General features: G+C 44.9%; 2 protein-coding genes across 4 annotated transcripts; both read right to left on the reverse strand.

Annotated features, from left to right (window-relative positions):
- Positions 1 to 762: 762 nt before the first annotated feature.
- Positions 763 to 5,097, reverse strand: LOC103703616 (UDP-glucuronic acid decarboxylase 2-like). 2 transcript variants are annotated; one of them, XM_089924747.1, is made up of 6 exons: positions 4,342 to 5,097; positions 3,377 to 3,523; positions 2,898 to 2,977; positions 2,663 to 2,746; positions 2,448 to 2,522; positions 763 to 1,404 (listed from the first exon to the last, which is right to left on the reverse strand). In XM_089924747.1, the coding sequence occupies exons 1-6, from the start codon at positions 4,961 to 4,963 to the stop codon at positions 1,081 to 1,083; spliced, it is 1,332 nt and encodes a 443-aa protein (XP_089780873.1). In that variant the 5' UTR covers positions 4,964 to 5,097; the 3' UTR covers positions 763 to 1,080. The 2 variants fall into 2 exon arrangements, with proteins under 2 accessions (XP_089780873.1, XP_088558843.2); XM_088702717.2 differs by having other exon boundaries at positions 3,377 to 3,519; positions 4,338 to 5,097.
- A 3,053-nt stretch (positions 5,098 to 8,150) lies between these two features.
- On the reverse strand, positions 8,151 to 12,715 carry LOC149752960 (putative protein FAR1-RELATED SEQUENCE 10). 2 transcript variants are annotated; one of them, XR_016396141.1, is made up of 5 exons: positions 12,598 to 12,715; positions 12,117 to 12,194; positions 11,941 to 12,031; positions 8,632 to 9,082; positions 8,151 to 8,522 (listed from the first exon to the last, which is right to left on the reverse strand). XR_016396141.1 is itself a non-coding variant. In XM_089924748.1 (3 exons), the coding sequence occupies exons 1-3, from the start codon at positions 12,640 to 12,642 to the stop codon at positions 10,847 to 10,849; spliced, it is 1,308 nt and encodes a 435-aa protein (XP_089780874.1). In that variant the 5' UTR covers positions 12,643 to 12,715; the 3' UTR covers positions 10,604 to 10,846. The 2 variants fall into 2 exon arrangements, 1 of the variants encoding a protein (XP_089780874.1); XM_089924748.1 differs by lacking the exons at positions 8,151 to 8,522; positions 8,632 to 9,082 and having other exon boundaries at positions 10,604 to 12,031.
- Positions 12,716 to 16,798: the final 4,083 nt, after the last annotated feature.

The following is a 16,798-nucleotide window of genomic DNA, read 5'->3' on the forward strand; positions in this document are numbered from 1 at the left end:
CTCTGTTTTTCAGAATATTTGAGGAGCAATCAGTGTACCTCCATGGGTTTGAGAGGCTATATTATTTTCTCAAGGAATTACTTTGTTGGTTACAATTCAAGCACAACTTATAAAGAATTGGGCTCGGCCCCTGCCGCTTTATTCCTTGAGATTCTGATTTCGAGTTTTGGATGGTTTTCTCCAAAAATCTCAGCTTGGGTAATTATATTGCAGGTGAATCTCCCTCTCTTCTTTAAAAAAGATCATCCACGGATGATGGTGAAGCAGTGGAGGAATAATTAGTTAGTCTGATTAAACTCATGCATTTTTGAATGCTAGCCAAAAATAGCTCCAACATAGGTGGCCATGCTTATTCTTGACAATTATTGGTGAAATGCTGGGTTTGATGAACCTGTCCAATTGTTTTGCTCAGTGGAGGGTTTCCCTATCAAAGACATTTATCCTATTGAAGCATGAGGGAGATGAGTTGTCCAAGACCTATAAGCTCTATAAAACTCCACAGGTGGGTGAAAGTCCCACCAGGAGTGCTGTCCCTGTACCCTACAAAAGACCAAACTTTAAAGTAGAGAACTTCTTTCCCCTATTCATACATAGAATTAGAATCCAACCTGCATCTTTTAAAATAAGGGTATACCAAACTTGATTAAGCTTTGATGTTAGAGAAGTATGAAGACCTCTTGTCTTTACAGGTAGGCTTACAGAAAAGCTTATGTCCTAACAACAATCAAGTGGCATGCCACCAAAGAGAGACGAAAAATTCGATGACAGAAACCAAACATCTATATTGTAATGCAATAACAAATAACAAGGAATACCTCCTTCAACATTCAAAGAGGAAAAATTACTTAAAAATGGGAGAGAAGAATATGGTAATGAAAGGTTCTGGCACTCCTGTTCTGCAGTTGGCTCTCCTCAGCCTACAGCAATAGCAGCTATACGGGCAACAAATAAAGGAACAATAAGCCAAGTCATCAAGAATAGAAATGTAACCGGAACTGATCCCTCTCCTTCTTCTCTTTCTTGGAGTGTAACATGGATGAGGTCCTCAATTGACTAATGAAACGGAGATAAAGAAGATTCTCAAGCGGTGCCAGTTCCAGCGGTTGTGGCATCAGAGCCGGCGTGGTCGCCGAAGATTCGCTTGCGGAAGTCAGAGACCATGAGGGGAAGGCCATGGCGGAGGGAGACCTTGGGCTCCCAGCCAAGCAGCTCCTTTGCCTTGGTGATATCAGGCTTGCGCTTGTGGGGGTCATCCTCGGTGTTGGGCCGGAACTCGATCCGGGCATTGGGGTCGATTGTCTCCTGCACCACCTTGGCGAGCTCGAGCATTGTGAACTCACCAGGATTTCCAAGGTTGAATGGCCCAACATGCTCCCCTTCCATCAACCTCATCAACCCCTCAACCTGTTGCAAGTTCTCATAATCAAAATCTCTATAACTAATTTATCTGTGAGCTTCAATCTCCTCATACATGTCTCTTCTCATGTAACGTATCACAACAATCGAAGTTTATTGATGATATCTCTTTGTGATATACTCAGCTCCATAGTCACTAACTTTTTTTATAAATCAGGTTATTAAGATAAAGATTAGCCGGCGAGGTAGCATTATAAGCTGAGCAAGCTGTTTACAAGCAGCCATCGTGCAGCTAAGATCAAGTTTGTTGAGGATGTGCCCAAATGAAAAACAAAACTAGAGCCCCAAATGTGAATTTGAATTAACAGACTAACCACAGGGCCTAGCTTGCGAGGTATCAGTGGACTAGGAAGGCCCAATTAGGCTAAATTTCAAGCCTATGAACAACGTTGTGCTCAGGAGTAGCCATTCCGGGCTGGGGCCTGCCCCGAAAAAATTGATTTCCAGGTAAATCCAGCCCAATATAAGCCTGGCCCGTCCCGACATGAATCCTGGACTTGTGTGCTAGTCTTCTGCTTGGTATGCTTATGTTAGCTTTAGGTATAGCAGACTAAAACCAAAGAGTTTGTTAAGCAAAAAAGAAAAATAAAAAACAAAACAAAATTAACTAGAACTAAGATTTCAAACCCTGGACCAAAAATTAAGCATGGGCAAAGCCTAGCCCAATGACACCCTAATTATTCATGTTTCGCTTGATTCAACTTGAATTAAATAAATAAATAACGCATGCCATGCCATTTGAGTTTTACTTTACGAATAAAAATACTAGATTAATAATATATAGTTGTGCAAATCCTAGCCTCAAACTCTCACAACCTCACCATAAACTAGTAATTCCTCAACAGCTCAAATCTTGCTCTAAACTAATCGAATTGAGACAAATAGTGACCAAGTTTGCCTCAACTCGTCTGTTCTGGCCAAAAGAGAGTGCAGCTATAAAAAAAAAATTAGGAGTTTTACAGAAACCTAAATATGCTGTAATTTTCCCACATATTAAACCTCTAAAGAAAGAGACAAAGAAGAAACCCTACCAGATCTGAGACGTACTGGAAACTCCTTGTTTGCTTCCCATCCCCGTAAACCGTCATTGGCTCCTTCCTCAGCGCCTGAAACATTGTGCCCAACAACCCCATTTTTTTAGCACGATAATTAAACCATAAAGTATCTTAAAATTATTAAACTAATACAAACATATTAATATTATTATTAAAAAGCCAAAAAGGGGCCGAGAATAAGGGAGGCTGACCTGGGCCACGAAGTTGCTGACGACTCGGCCATCGTCGATGCACATGCGAGGCCCATATGTGTTAAAGATCCGAGCAATCCTCACCTGTATCCCAGAAATTAAAACAAAAATGATTCATATTAAAATAATAATAATAATAATAATTAATGAAAATTACCTTATAAGCAGCTAATTAAGCAACTAATTTGGTTATAATTAATTGATAATTAGAGAAGAGGGAGAGGGGGGTGGCCACCTCAACTTGGGCACCGCGATGGTAGTCCATCGTCAAAGTCTCGGCCGTACGCTTGCCCTCGTCGTAGCAGCTCCGAACGCCTGCGAGCCCAGCCCAAAACAAGTGTCAGATGTCCCCGCGGAGGCGGATAGACAGGTAACGTGACCCCTCGACAGCCGGGAAGCCCGATCCCACCAACCGAAATGGACAAAAAAGAAAAGGTATGCATCTAATGCTGCTTTTATTTTTCAATAAACATTTTTCTTTACAATTTTAAATGAAAATATGCTCTATATGTTTTACTGTTTAAAAATCACTTTTTAATTTATATATTATTTTCAAAAGAAAATAACAAAAAGAGGGGGGACAAAAAGAAATTTGGACCTTTGAATGGGTTGGATTCCATTTGGCATTGTTAGGAAACAAAGTTAGATCTTTCATCCCCACCCCCCCAACCAATATCACCACATACCGACAAGCCGAGAGAGAGAGAGAGATACCAATGGGATTGACATTGCCCCAATAGGTCTCAACCTGGGGGTGTTGGAGAGGGTCGCCATAGACTTCGCTGGTGCTGGTGAGAAGGAAGCGGGCACCGATCCTCTTGGCGAGGCCGAGCATGTTGAGAGTTCCCACGACGTTGGTCTTGTGCAAAAAGCCCAAAATGGATGAATTAAGGCTAACAGGGAAGAAATAAGGCAAAAAGTTGCCACCTTTTTCCCATAGTCCCAAGAAGAGGGAAGATGGTAAGTCCCCACTCAACCGGAAATAGAAATAGGTGCCCGAAAAAAGTAGAATCTAAGGATGAGATTGCCCGGCAAAGAAACAAATGAAAGTATCTACCGAAAAAGAAAGGAAAAAGAGACAAAAGAAAGCCCCCTCTATAACAGCAACACATGGAGTCATAGAAGAGAGAATTAATTTGCATAATAAAAAGAATTTTTTTTTTTTTTTTGGGAGTGAAAGGAGATGCTCTGTTCAGATGAATCCATGAAGCGGAGACAGTAATGCGTAAAATTTAAGAAATGTTGAAGGGAAAATTTGTAACTTTATTAAAAAAAACAGAGATTAAAGAAATGAAAGAAATAGGCGATTTAATCACTAAAGATTACAAAGTGGGAGAAAGAATCGGAACAATTCGTAAAACCTACAATTTTGCAGGCGAAAAAATGTGGCTTTATGAAAAAAAATCATGGAAGAATCGAAAAAAGAAACTCCCAAATGGGAATAATTCTAAGCGATGTGTAGAATTTGTAAGAAAAAGATGGTAGCTTTATAAAAAAAAAAAGAAATCCATAGAAAAATTGAAAGAAAGGCGAACTTTTTATCATAATAAATAAAAAAACAAAATCGGGAGGATTCCGAGCTAGAAGAGAGATCATTATCAATAAAAACCCAATCCAATCTATTGAAAAGAAGAAATTGTGAATAGAGGAAGAACAGATATCATCGATCGAAAAGGATATGATAGTCTTGACGGGATTGAACTTATAGTGGACGGGGGAAGCCGGGCAGGCGAGGTGGTAGATCTGGTCGACCTCGAGGAGGAGCGGCTCCACGACGTCATGGCGGATGAGCTCGAAGTTAGGGTTTCCGAAGTGGTGCATCACGTTCTCCTTCCTCCCCGTGAAGAAATTATCCACCACGATCACGCTGTCCCCGCGAGCAATCAGACGGTCCACGAGATGGCTCCCGACGAACCCCGCGCCGCCGGTCACCACGATCCTCAGCCCCTTCCGCTTCAGCCCCAGCGGCACCTTCCCCCCGACGAATCCTCTCGCCGGGAGCGCCACCCGGTGGCTGTAGTACCCTCCCCCGCCGGCGGCGGCGGTGGAGCGGCGGGCAAGGTCGACCATGAGGTGGGCCCCGACGGCGGATCCCGCGGCTGGCGGCGCACGGGGAAGGAAGGCGACGACGAGGTAGGCTAGGGCCATTCCGACGAGCACAAAAAGAAGCCTTTGCTCGCGGAGGAGGTAGCGGAGCGGCCGCGACAGCCACCACCACCGCTTCAGGGGCTTCGGCGAGTACCCGCCGGGGCCATCCTGGGGCTGAGGGTCGTGGCGTCTATAGATGAGCTCCGAGCCCATGTCGGCGGTCGCGGAGGAAGAGGGCAAGGGACTAAAACGTAAACGGGAGATATTCGAGGGGGGTGTCCGCAAAAGATCTCCGGCCTCTTTGCTGTTAGAAGGAAGGGAAGAAGGGGAGGGGGGAGGCTTTTTGTAGAGGAGACCAGCCCCAGAGGGATCTAATCGGAAATACGCCCGCGCTCGATGTCCGGCGCGTGGGTGGTGCTGCTCTCAACCCAGCACTCTCGCTGGTATTTATTTATTTAAGGGTCCCGTTCTGATATCCCGCAGGAACAAAATATCTTTAACCCATCCTCCGTCCTGAACGTCCGATCCGTTTGCCTACTATTGAACATGGATGCCGCCTAGGTGGGTGGTTCTATATACACCCCCCCTATTGCTCAGGACACCCCCCAAAAATTAAAAAAAAATTAAATACTCTCTACACCCCCCCATTTGCTAAGGACACCCCTAAAAAATTAAAAATTCCTAAATTACCCCCCACCCTCCCCACCCCCTCACCTAAATTGCTCTCTACACCCCCCAAACCTCCCCCACCCCGCTTTTCCCCTCCAAAACACCCGCCGGCTTCTCCCTTCCGCCCAAAAAACCTCGCCTCAAGCACCTCGCCGGCGGCCAAACCCCCTCCGTGTCCCCCTTCTCCCTCTCGTCGCCGGTCGGTGCAGTGCACCTCGCCAACGCCCAAAACCCCCCCGTTCCCCCTTCTCCCTCTCGTCGCCGGCATTCTCCCGATCTCCGACCACCTCGCCGGCTTCTCCCGGAACCACCTCCCCGGCCATCTCCCGAGCAACGAGCACCTCGCCGGCGCCTCCACGACCACCTCGAGGTAGCTCCCCCCCCCCCCCCCCCCCGCCTCCCCTTTTGTTCGGCACTGGATCGCCGAACAAAAGGCTTCTGTTCGGCTGAACAGTGCCGAACAGAAGCCTTCTGTTCGGCTGCACAGTGCCGAACAGAAGGCTTCTGTCCGGCACTGTGCAGCCGAACAGAAGGATTCTGTCCGGCTCTGTGCAGCCGAACAGAAGCCTTCTGTTCGGCACTGTGCAGCCGAACAGAAGGCTTCTGGTGCCAAATCGCGTGCCGTGCTGAATTATTTTCTTTGATATAGCCTAACATTGAATTTCTATATTTTCAGACATGGATCCCGGTCCCGCCAGAGTTAGACCTACGGCGTCAGCTAGGAGACGTCGTGCTAGGATTGCTTCTCCCGAGCCTGCTCATATGCCATCGCCCTCTCCTGAGTTAGAGCATGATAATATGCCCGCTAGGGGCGAAGACGATGAGTCCGTTGGACCATGTCCAGGAGGTCCAGAGGATGAGTCCGTCCTGATCAGTTTCAGGACGCATATAGCAGCTTCCATCTGGAGGCAACAGGTATTGTTTATTTGTTATAGCATTATATTTTGTTTATTGATGTTTTATAAAGTAGTAGTAATTATACATTTATATTACAGGAACGGGCTCCACTAAAGTGCATGAACCATACTGCCAAGGTTGGTGAATGGAAGTGGTGGTCTTCAAACCAACCAAATACCAGGTTCAAAGCACTATTGAGGCAGTCGGGCCTCATAGAGTTAGTACAGTGCTCTTATCGATTCATCGATAAGATTCTGATTTCGGGCTTCGTAGAGAGATGGCAGCCCGAGACGAACACCTTCCATATACCATTTGGCGAGATCACTATCACGTTGGATGATGTATCCGCCATTTTAGGGATTCCTGTCGCAGGTGCCTCAGTAGCAGTTTCTCCTGAGAGGATGAGTGATCAGGATGCTGAGGAGCTACTTGTGGAGTTGTTGGGGGTGTTAGCTGGAGACGCGCGTCAGGAGGTACTGTCATCGCGCGGTCAGTCTGTGAGGATGGAGTGGCTGAGGACTCAGTTTCACTCTGTATCTGGTAGAGACAGCCAGCAGAGGATAGAGTGTGCAGCACGAGCCTATTTGTTATTTTTGTTAGGCTGCACACTCTTTGCTGATAAGAGTGGGACCAGGGTGCCTATAGCGTATCTGTGTTTACTGCGGGATCTGGATAGGATGAGCACATATGCCTGGGGTACAACTGCCTTAGCATATTTGTATCGGCAGTTGGGGATTGCGTCGAGGTCATCAGTGAGACAGATCAGTGGTTATATGACGCTTCTGCAGGCATGGATTTATGAGCATTTTCCAGCACTCAGTCCTCACCCGTCGCTCGAGTATACTGATGCCAGTCCCCGCGTGCACCGCTGGATGCCCGGTACTCCATCCCGTACCACGATGGACCATTTAGTGGTTCTACGTGAGTCATTGGACCTTTTGAGCATCGATGAGGTACGTATCATATTACCATTTGCTTGTGTTTGTCAGTACTTTTAATATGCGATATAGTATAAAACTGAAATGGACCTTTTGTTTTGCAGGTTATTTGGGATCCCCATCATCGGCTTCGGGGAGATCGCCCATATATTGATATCGCATTTTTTAGTGGCTCCATCAAGTGCCTTGATATCGTAGAACCCTATCATCCAGAAAGGGTTCTTAGACAGTTTGGTCGTATTCAGACCATCCCTCGAGCGCCACTAGCCCCTACGCGAGCCAACAGAGGTTCCACAGCAGGCTCGTACCGGATACATTACTCCTATATGGATCAGCTTTGGGAGCGGTGGGAGGACCACGTGCTGAGCCAGGCGAGCAGGAGCCACCCAGTTACCCGGCCATCAGACAGCGTACCGGGATACATGGAGTGGTATCTCCGTATCACGCACGTTGCAGTTCAGCCTCCTCATCTGCGCTCGAGTACTCATTCTGGAGCTAGGGGAGGTCATGATGATGCTGACATGCACCGGCGGCGTAATGCAGATGCACTCGGTATCAGTACCGACATTGTACGGATGGGTCCCTCAGAGGCTACGTCACTAGGTGCCGGGCACCTATTTCATGCTATTTGTCAGATGCATCAGTTACTTCTGGGTGATGAGCCTGGCCCGAGTACAGCACCCTCTCATTCGGATCCAGCACCCTCTCATTCGGACGTACAGCAGTACACGCGTCGACGACGGCGTCATAGGGATTGATGATGGAGCCTTTGTAATCTTTGTAAAGCCTTTGATATTAATGAAAAATATATATTTTTGGTACATTTACGTGTAATATTTGTAAAGCCTGGCTCGTTCTATTTTACACAAATATAACAGTGCACATAACAATCAATCTAACAATGCGAAGACAGATATTTTTTGATTTATATTGATGATGGAGTTTCACAGTACATGACTCTAAGAGCCCAAAAAAATTTACAACTTTCAAAAATTGTACATATATAAACAATCAATCTAACTCTGCAATGCAAGTTAAGGTTCAAAGAGAACATCCTCATGATCTTTCAACATTTTAAATACATAGCTAACATAACTGTTGCTTATCAGAAAATCCGCCTCAATCATCAAAGGCAAACATTTAAAAGATGCTCTACCACCCCCTTAATTTCTCACTCCCCCAAATAAAGCGCGCAGCCTATTTGCGCTTCGCTCACCTGACCAAGAACATCACGGAGCCCTCTTTTCCAACAAAAGAAATGATAATGCCTGCTCAAAAACAAGAAAGTGAGATGGTGCAATCAGAAGTTCTTCCCCATGATACACTTCACAAGGTCTAAGATGCGAAAATAATCATAAAAAAGAGATGAATGTTTACCCTCCAGCCCATCACGACTATAGCGGTTGCTACCTGAAAGATTATTACATGGACTTCCACCAATAACCAGATCAAACCCACCAAATGTGTTAATCATCTGCTCAAGCTTGTCACCGTTAAGTTCTTGTACATCAGAAAGGTCTATTAGTTCCCCTGTTTGATTTGTTTGCTCCCACCAGCTCTTAAGTATGTTTCTGTTTACATCTGAAATCTCAACGGAAACAACAGTCTTCATATGTTTACATCTGTTTGCAACTTTCAAAAATTGTACATATATAAACAATCAATCTAACTCTACTGTCTCGCTAATTATAACATTAGGTGAGATGCTCTCTTTGAACTGTTGAATCCGGGCTTCATATGAATTTTTCCATCCGGTAGCACAAGGAAGATGATATTTTCGCCAGTTGGTCGCTACTGGCGGAACGGGATGTCCCGGCAACAAGAACACCTTCAAAATTAGAAATAAGAAAATATTAATAGCTACAAAATTATAAATAAGCAAAATTTAATAAGCAAAATTAAATATTCGCAAGTGTTGTGAACGTAGTACCTCAACAAAATGATTTCCATTTACGAATCCGATAGCGATATCTTTGCGGGATAGAAGAGGTACTGGCACAGAACGGAGAGGTAGGAAGGTCAGACATTGTTGCAACGAGAGATGGTATAGGACAACATTATAGCAGGATGCTATAAGATGACCCATGCCCGGCATAGTCATCCATCTGTCATATGGTGGACAATCATCATAATATGATAATGCATGAGTGATCTCAGCAATCGTCCCTTCCACACCATATAATGTGCGATAGTGGTCCGAATGACATTGCAACTCTTGCAATAAATCCTTCTAACACGCACCCAGTCATCTTCTCCAAATCCCAGTAAGTCAGCTATTGCCCTAAATCCGCAATTCCCATCAGCTTTTACATCCTTGATATGCTGGATGTATGGTCTCAAGGCAGAAGGAATAGCATCAATATAGATAATGGGCGTATGTGACTGGGCTCTAGTACGAAAAACCTGCAAATAATATCAAATGATAGAAAATATGTAACAATGGCAGAAATATCCAAATAGTTATCCGTCTCAGCACATCCCGTACCGGCACGGCACGGCACGTCCCGACATGTCCCGTATCGGCACGGCACGTACCGACATGTCCCGTATCGGCACATCTCGGCACGGCACGTCCCGACATGTCCCGTATCGGCACATCTCGGCACAGCACGTCCCGACATGTCCCGTATCGGCACATCTCGGCACGGCACGTCCCGACATGTTCCGTATCGGCACATCTCGGCACGGCACGTCCCGACATGTCCCGTATCGGCACATCACATACCGGCACGGCACGGACCGTCCCGTAGACGTTGTGATACCTATTGTAAGGAAATAAATATTTAGTACTTACCTTTTGCTTGGGCCTCCTCTTTTGAATCTGAGTAGATGGATTGCGGATGGTAACTTTCTCAACACCAGGTGAATAACTATCCTGTCCAGATAGAACCAACTCAAACGCAGACGGGTCACGTCGAGTAGACGTATCAACCTTCATTGAAGCGCGCCCACGTGAACCGGTCTTCCGTTTTGCAGGCTCTAAAAGAGGTGTACTATCTGGACTTGCAATCTCTCGTAACTTCTTGATCATCTGCAATTGAGAAGCCCCATCTAACTTCTTGAATCGCAGCGCAATCAAATCTAACTCTGCATCACAACTCAACTGAATTGGCTGCACGGGGGGGGGGGGGGGGGGGGTAGGCAGAATATCAAGTTTCCTCCAATGAGGATCTATGCAGTCGAGAGGAATGGGCCGACCTTCCACCCTGTACCGCGCAATCTGGTGAGCACATGGTATACCATGTGTGCGTCGAATAGCGCACCCACAATTTGAATCATCAAACCCAACTGAATTGGCTCGTTTCGATTGGGCGAGGACATGATTTAACGCACTTATAGATATGAAACCTCGCAACTCTTTGAATTCAGCTGGCTTGAAGTTGTGCTGCACTACCAATAAACTCTTCTCCAATGAGGCTTTAACGGAGCTGTGCTGCAACTCAATCAATCCATGTATTCTAGTCCAAGATGACTCGAAACTTCCTTGGCTTGATCCAAGCTGCTTTTTGAGCTTTGCATATGCACTCTCGACCCTAGTAAACAAATGAAAGTTAGATATAACAATTGAGGCAAATTAAAATTAAATGAGTCTTTATTTGTGATACCTATTTGTCGTCACATTTCCGTAGTGCCTGCATGTATCCGTCCACGCCGCAACAAATCTTTCCTTGTATTTGCTCAGCCAAGTATCTGACACATACTGTAGTGCATCTGGATAGGTACCGAACTCTCTCTGCAGTGCACTCCAGCGATCATTATACTCGTCTTCCGTGGAGGACAGCACTAGTACATTCCAACTCATAATAAATTTATCCCATTTCTCCTTCAATTCGAAAATTTTTTTGCACTTGGCCAAAACATTCCTACTAATATGCCATCTACATAATAAATGTCTAGCAGTAGGAAATACTCTATGAATTGCATTCATCAAAGCCAAGTCTCTATCTGTAACAATCAACTCAGGCAAAACATCATCAGCTATGACACTGCGCAATCTCTCTAATGCCCAAGTATAGCTTTCTTCCCGCTCAGAATTTAAGTATACAAAAGCAATTGAAAATGTCATGTCAGTAGATGTCACCCCCACAATCTCTAAGAGCGGAAGACGATACCTATTCGTCTTGTACGTGCAATCCATTATCAACACACGGGGAAATGCACGGAACAAATCAATGCTGCCAGGGTGTGCCCAAAATAAGTCATGCACAACATCCGTATTAGTACAATTCATATGCCACTCAATATATTTAGCCTCTGATAATTTACCTAATAGATGTTGCATTTCAGACCTTCCGGCTTTCTCTGCAACCATAAACCGTTGACGTACATTGTAGATAGTCTTGATAGTCGTAACATTGAGGGCATCTCTTTCCTTCAATGTGGATAATATGTCCTTTGGACGAACCAAACTCTTCGACATATCCACTAACAATTCCGTCTCCTGCTCAGATAATCTCCCTGCATATGAGTGCCCCTCCAGATTCTCTGCAGCGGGATGATTGTGCACTCCACATACGACCAGTAATATCCAATCATCCGCAGTATCCAATTTCTTTCCTCTTAATGCAAAAGGGCATCCACACTTCTTTGTCCCACAGGCAGTCTTTATTCGCTTTTCTTTTTTGGTTCGGTACGTCCCACCCCTCTCACAACCTAACGTAATTCTGGGTTTCTTAGAAATGGTACCTGCATCGGATGATTTGATTACAACAACAAAACCATTTCGCCTCCCAGCTTCACGACACCAATTACACAAGTCCTCTCTACTCTTGAAGATCTATACATTAAACAATTTATGTAAGTACACAGTTGTAAAAATAGCTCGCTAAACTAATACAAAATTGCACAATACATTATAATACCTGGTAAGTTGTAAATTCGCTTGTGTAATCCAGTACAAATTCTGATCCAATTATACTCGATTCGGTTGTAGCATAGCCCTACATATAAAATAATTTATCACCAAGAATTAATGAATCAGAGGATCTGTTCGGCACAAAATTCAGCACGGCACGTGATTTGGCACCAGAAGCCTTCTGTTCGGCTGCACAGTGCCGAACAGAAGGCTTCTGTTCGGCTGCACTGAGCCGGACAGAACCCTTCTGTTCGGCTGCACAGTGCCGGACAGAACCCTTCTGTTCGGCTGCACAGTGCCGGACAGAAGCCTTCTGTTCGGCACTGTGCAGCCGAACAGAAGGCTTCTGTTCGGTTGAGGGTTGCCGAACAGAAGGCTTCTGTTCGGCACTGTTCAGCCGAACAGAAGCCTTTTGTTCGGCGATCCAGTGCCGAACGGAGCACGAACCGTGAAAAAAAAAAAATTTCGAAACAAGGTGGAACACGTACCTTTGCGGCCGATTCTTCGTCCCAATTCACTAGTTGCTTGTCCATGCTTCGAATGGGGCTTAAATCTCCTTCAAAGATCGCCTAAATGATGTAAATGGATCGAGGGGTTTAAGGGGGGTTTGAGGGGGGCAAGGTTTTTTTTTTTTTCAAAACGAAACGGAGGAGGAGGAGGAGGGGTGTACTAAGAAAATTTCAAGGGCAATATGGTAATTACACTAAAGGTTAGTTTGGGTATTTTCTTTTTGATTTTTGGGGGGTGTCCTTAGCAATAGGGGGGGTGTATATAGAACCACCCCGCCTAGGTGCATCTGAGATTCTCCTAGACCTAAAATAAACCCTTCTCTTCTTCAAAACTTCGAAAATACCCTCGGTTTGACCGCTGTGGAATAGTAAAATGACTAATCAGCCCTTACAAAGGTTGGTTTGGCTTTTTGTTGAATCAGTTATTTCGGACAAGTATGTGGGCTTCGTGGGCTTTTACTTATACGGACTTTAATTGTGCTTTTAATGACATTTAAAGAGTGAGTCGGAGTCCGGAATTCCGCCGTTGGCGCCGCGAGAATAAGACGATGACGGGGACCATGGACGCGTCGGCTTCCACGTTCGATCATCCTTCATCCCCTAAATTAATTAATATAAATGTTAGTTATGGAGATTAATATCTTTTGGCACTAATTTTATAATCATATACTACTAATATTATAAGTCCGGAAGGTGATAGCTAAATTATACGTTATATTTTAATCGCTAGATTCTTCTTTAATTGGTAGAGTCCGGGTGGTTGGTATGGAATTTTGTTTGACTTGGGGTGTATAACCTGTATGATTTTAGATCCAACGGCTGTGATCCAGTGGGACCTTGTGGGTTGGCGAGTGCATGACTAGGTGTGCGACAGGTGCATGGCTGTGCTCGTGTTCCACTGATTAGAATTATAAATTTTAGAGTGCTATCTTTGTTTTAATGATTTATTTGAGCAGTCATTTAGTTTAGACTAAGTATAGGGGGAGTCGGTTGGGCAAGGTCTGGTTTTGGTTGGGAAAGTCTTGGGTGCGCGTTTTCTGGGACGCTAAACGCTAATCAAGGGGAAGAGTTGGCCATGAGAATGGCATGACATTTTTGGGCTGAGTCTAGTTAGGCAACTCGGGGAGAAAAAGCTATGTATTGGTGCACGTTTTCTCCACTTGGACTTTTAGCTGCATCGGCGATGGACTTGTCTTAGAGGACTCATTTGGTAAAAAAAAAAATTCTTACTAAAATATTTTTTCTATAACAATAATTTCTAAAAATATGATGTCTGAAAAAATAATTTTAACATGTTTAGTTGATCATAAAAAAAATCTTGAAACTGATAACTAGCTGGTAAAAAGGTGGCAAAAAGATATGTTAAGATCTAGTGGTAAATGCTGCATGTATACTTTGCTTTTGTATGCCATGGTGATGACTGATGACTGATGACACATGTGGTGCCTAATGTGTGGTTAATGTCTATTCTTATGTTACTTGTGTCACATCCCATATAGTGTAGTCATTATGGAGGTATTTTATGGATGCATTTAATTGCATAAAAAGGTTCAAAAGCTGTTGAGATTTGCAGTTTGTAGAATAGTTTGTTGTATTCTTGAGCAAGAATGTTTGAAGGCAACCAGGTGTGATAGGGGCAATTTTTCTAAGAATGAAATGGAAGTTAGGCATCAATCATTGGAAGTAAAACTTATTTTGATGACTTTTAATATGTGGAATCTATGGTACAGAAAGGAATAAGGATCGAGACAAAGATATGTTTCTTAACTTTAGATTAAATGGAATTGACAGGAACTATCAAGGAATTGATAGTTATCTATGATATACCAATGTGATAATAATAATTTTTTTGATATTGTTTAAGTTCAATACTTCAATCAATACAAAAATTTTGGTATGTGACTGCAATGATGTAGATGTTGAGGTGGACATTTGGTTAAAATAAAATGCTAGAATGATATATTAGGGCTATCCCAAAATGTGTGGAGAAGATTCAAAGGCAATGTGGTCATAGGAAACATTCCAGCTTTGTGGAAATTGGAAGCTCGCTGTAGAGCCCTACGCTTCCTCTGCCCGGAATGGACTTCACTGGAGAGCCCAATGTTGCCCAAATTTTATGTAAAATAATTACAAGGTAGCAAAGTGACTTACTTATGATCTATATATTTTCTTAATCTTAAGTTTTTTGCAGTCTTAAATAAAACCTTTTCATGTCAATTTGATTTAGATTTTGACATCAATCTTGATAAAATCTATGGAATCTCTGTTTTTTTTTTCACTTTATCTTTTGCATAGTATATGCTATTTTATTGTCATTGTGCCATGCATTTTCCTTGGGCAGAACGAGGTGGTAATTAGTACTGGTTCCTAATCAGGCATTTTGGACTTCAATTATCACCCAGAGATGAATTACTAAACAATCAAATGAGAAGATACTAGATGGACCATAACATCTAATTTAATGTCAACTAATAATTATTTATAAGATTAATAAATATAAGTTGTGTTGCTGGAAATTGGACCCGGGGGCGACCGCGAGCCGAGAGGGGAGGAGCTCCGCTGCTGGAACAGTAGGTGGCGGCGCGTCGGCTGGTGGCGTCCTCCTGGAGGATCCTGCAAAAAAGCCGGTAGCCGGGATCTCCGGCGCCGGCCCTCCGAAGCTTAAGTTAGAGGGGGCTAGTATATGAGTGGAGTGAAAGAGGAGAATATTGGTTCCTGTGTGTCTTCTTTTTTTTCTTTCCCCCCAGGTTCTCTTTTATAGAAGGATATTATGTTACCTGAGAGGTGACGGGGTAGATTGTCTCTTTGTGATAATTGGGCACGATCATGCTCATTAATGGCGTTGTGGAGAATAAGACCGGATCAGACCGGAGTCAGCGAATTGTCATGGTTGATCAGACCTGTTGGAGTGGTTGAACCGCCGGCCATGGTGGGCCTGGGGTTCATGGATGGCAAGTGCATTGATTGCTGAGTGAACCGGTGATCAGGGAGAGCCATACGCTTTGATGGTCCAGTGATCCGGAGATCATCTTGAGCCGTGTTCATTTAATGGTTGAGTGCATCGGAGGCCCGCAGGGGTCACATGCATTAATGGTAAGGCGTGCCGAAGGCCTGCGGAGGTCACATGCCTTAATGGCTTGAGGACGGTAACAGAGAACGGTGGAGTCGGGTATCTAGTTGTCAGATCCTCTAGAGGATTAGGCGGGGGTTAGATATTTGATTAAGGCATGGGCTCGGCACGGGTGCCGAGCCGAGCCAGTTGCTCAGCGGGGTGTCTCCAGTTTGAGCGCTCCTTGGTCGGGCGCCTTTCCGGTCGGCGCTCCTTGGTCGGGCGCCTTTGAGCTGGCATGACTTGGGTTTTCCCCCAACACTATCCCCCGACTTCCGAGTTCCAGCTGGCCACCTGCTGGAGCGCGGGAAGTAGTTTTAATCGGGCCATTATAAGTTAAGGAAATTTCGAATTATCGCGCGTTTCGAATTATCGCGCGCTTCGAGGTACTTTTAATAGGCGGCGTTTCTTCTTTCCCGAAACATCTCATTATTAGGGTGCCTTCTCCGAAGCGTCCTCGCGTCGTGGGCTCATGATAGGGCCGCACGATCCGACGAGGTGCTTCTGTGTTCGAAGCTTCAGCCCGAATTAAATGTGGCGCTCCGTCTTTCGGGCCAACACGCGTCGTGATCTGGACGGGGAGCAGCATTTTTTCTCGCTGATCTGGGCCGTTGGAGGGATTTATATAAATCCTCACCTGGCCTCCTGCTACTTTCTTATTGTCTCCTTCCTCCAGCTTTTCTCAGTCCGAAGCTTCTTATCTCCGGCATCCTTCACAGGTCCCCTTTTTCTTTATCCTCTCAGAACCCTTCTTTCTTCTTCCTAATGGGTCTCGGTCCGAGTGATGTCGAGTCCACCATGAGTGAGTTGGAGGTCGAGATGGCCGAGGAATGGTTCTTTCCTTGACGAGGGTTCCGTCTGGAGCCCGCCAGGTCGGAGGATCGGGTAACGAATCCCCCGGTAGGCCGGATCGGAATGTACCTGGAGGCACTCTGGGCCGGCCTACGATTTTCTTTTCATGGGTTTGTGAACGAGTTGCTTACGGAGTACCAGTTAGTCCCGGCGCAACTCACTTCGAACGCCTGGAGGATAGTAGTCGGTTTCCTGTCGCTATGTTTGGCGTTCGGGATT

Source organism: Phoenix dactylifera, chromosome 8 (genome assembly GCF_051530095.1).
Source record: "Phoenix dactylifera cultivar Ajwa chromosome 8, Ajwa_hap1_PhDact_Kaust_v1.1, whole genome shotgun sequence".
Taxonomy (NCBI): Eukaryota; Viridiplantae; Streptophyta; class Magnoliopsida; order Arecales; family Arecaceae; genus Phoenix; species Phoenix dactylifera.

Excerpts from the sequence above, each read along its gene's own strand:
- LOC103703616 (XM_089924747.1), bottom strand. The coding sequence starts at position 4,963 with ATGGGCTCGGAGCTCATCTATAGACGCCACGACCCTCAGCCCCAGGAT. Across the intron at positions 2,978-3,376 it reads GGGCAATGTCAATCCCATTG|GCGTTCGGAGCTGCTACGAC; the intron begins GTATCTCTCTCT and ends CTGGGCTCGCAG. Across the intron at positions 2,747-2,897 it reads ATCGCGGTGCCCAAGTTGAG|GTGAGGATTGCTCGGATCTT; the intron begins GTGGCCACCCCC and ends TCTGGGATACAG.
- LOC149752960 (XM_089924748.1), bottom strand. The coding sequence starts at position 12,642 with ATGGACAAGCAACTAGTGAATTGGGACGAAGAATCGGCCGCAAAG. Across the intron at positions 12,195-12,597 it reads ACGAAGAATCGGCCGCAAAG|GGCTATGCTACAACCGAATC; the intron begins GTACGTGTTCCA and ends TTTTATATGTAG. Across the intron at positions 12,032-12,116 it reads GCGAATTTACAACTTACCAG|ATCTTCAAGAGTAGAGAGGA; the intron begins GTATTATAATGT and ends TTTAATGTATAG.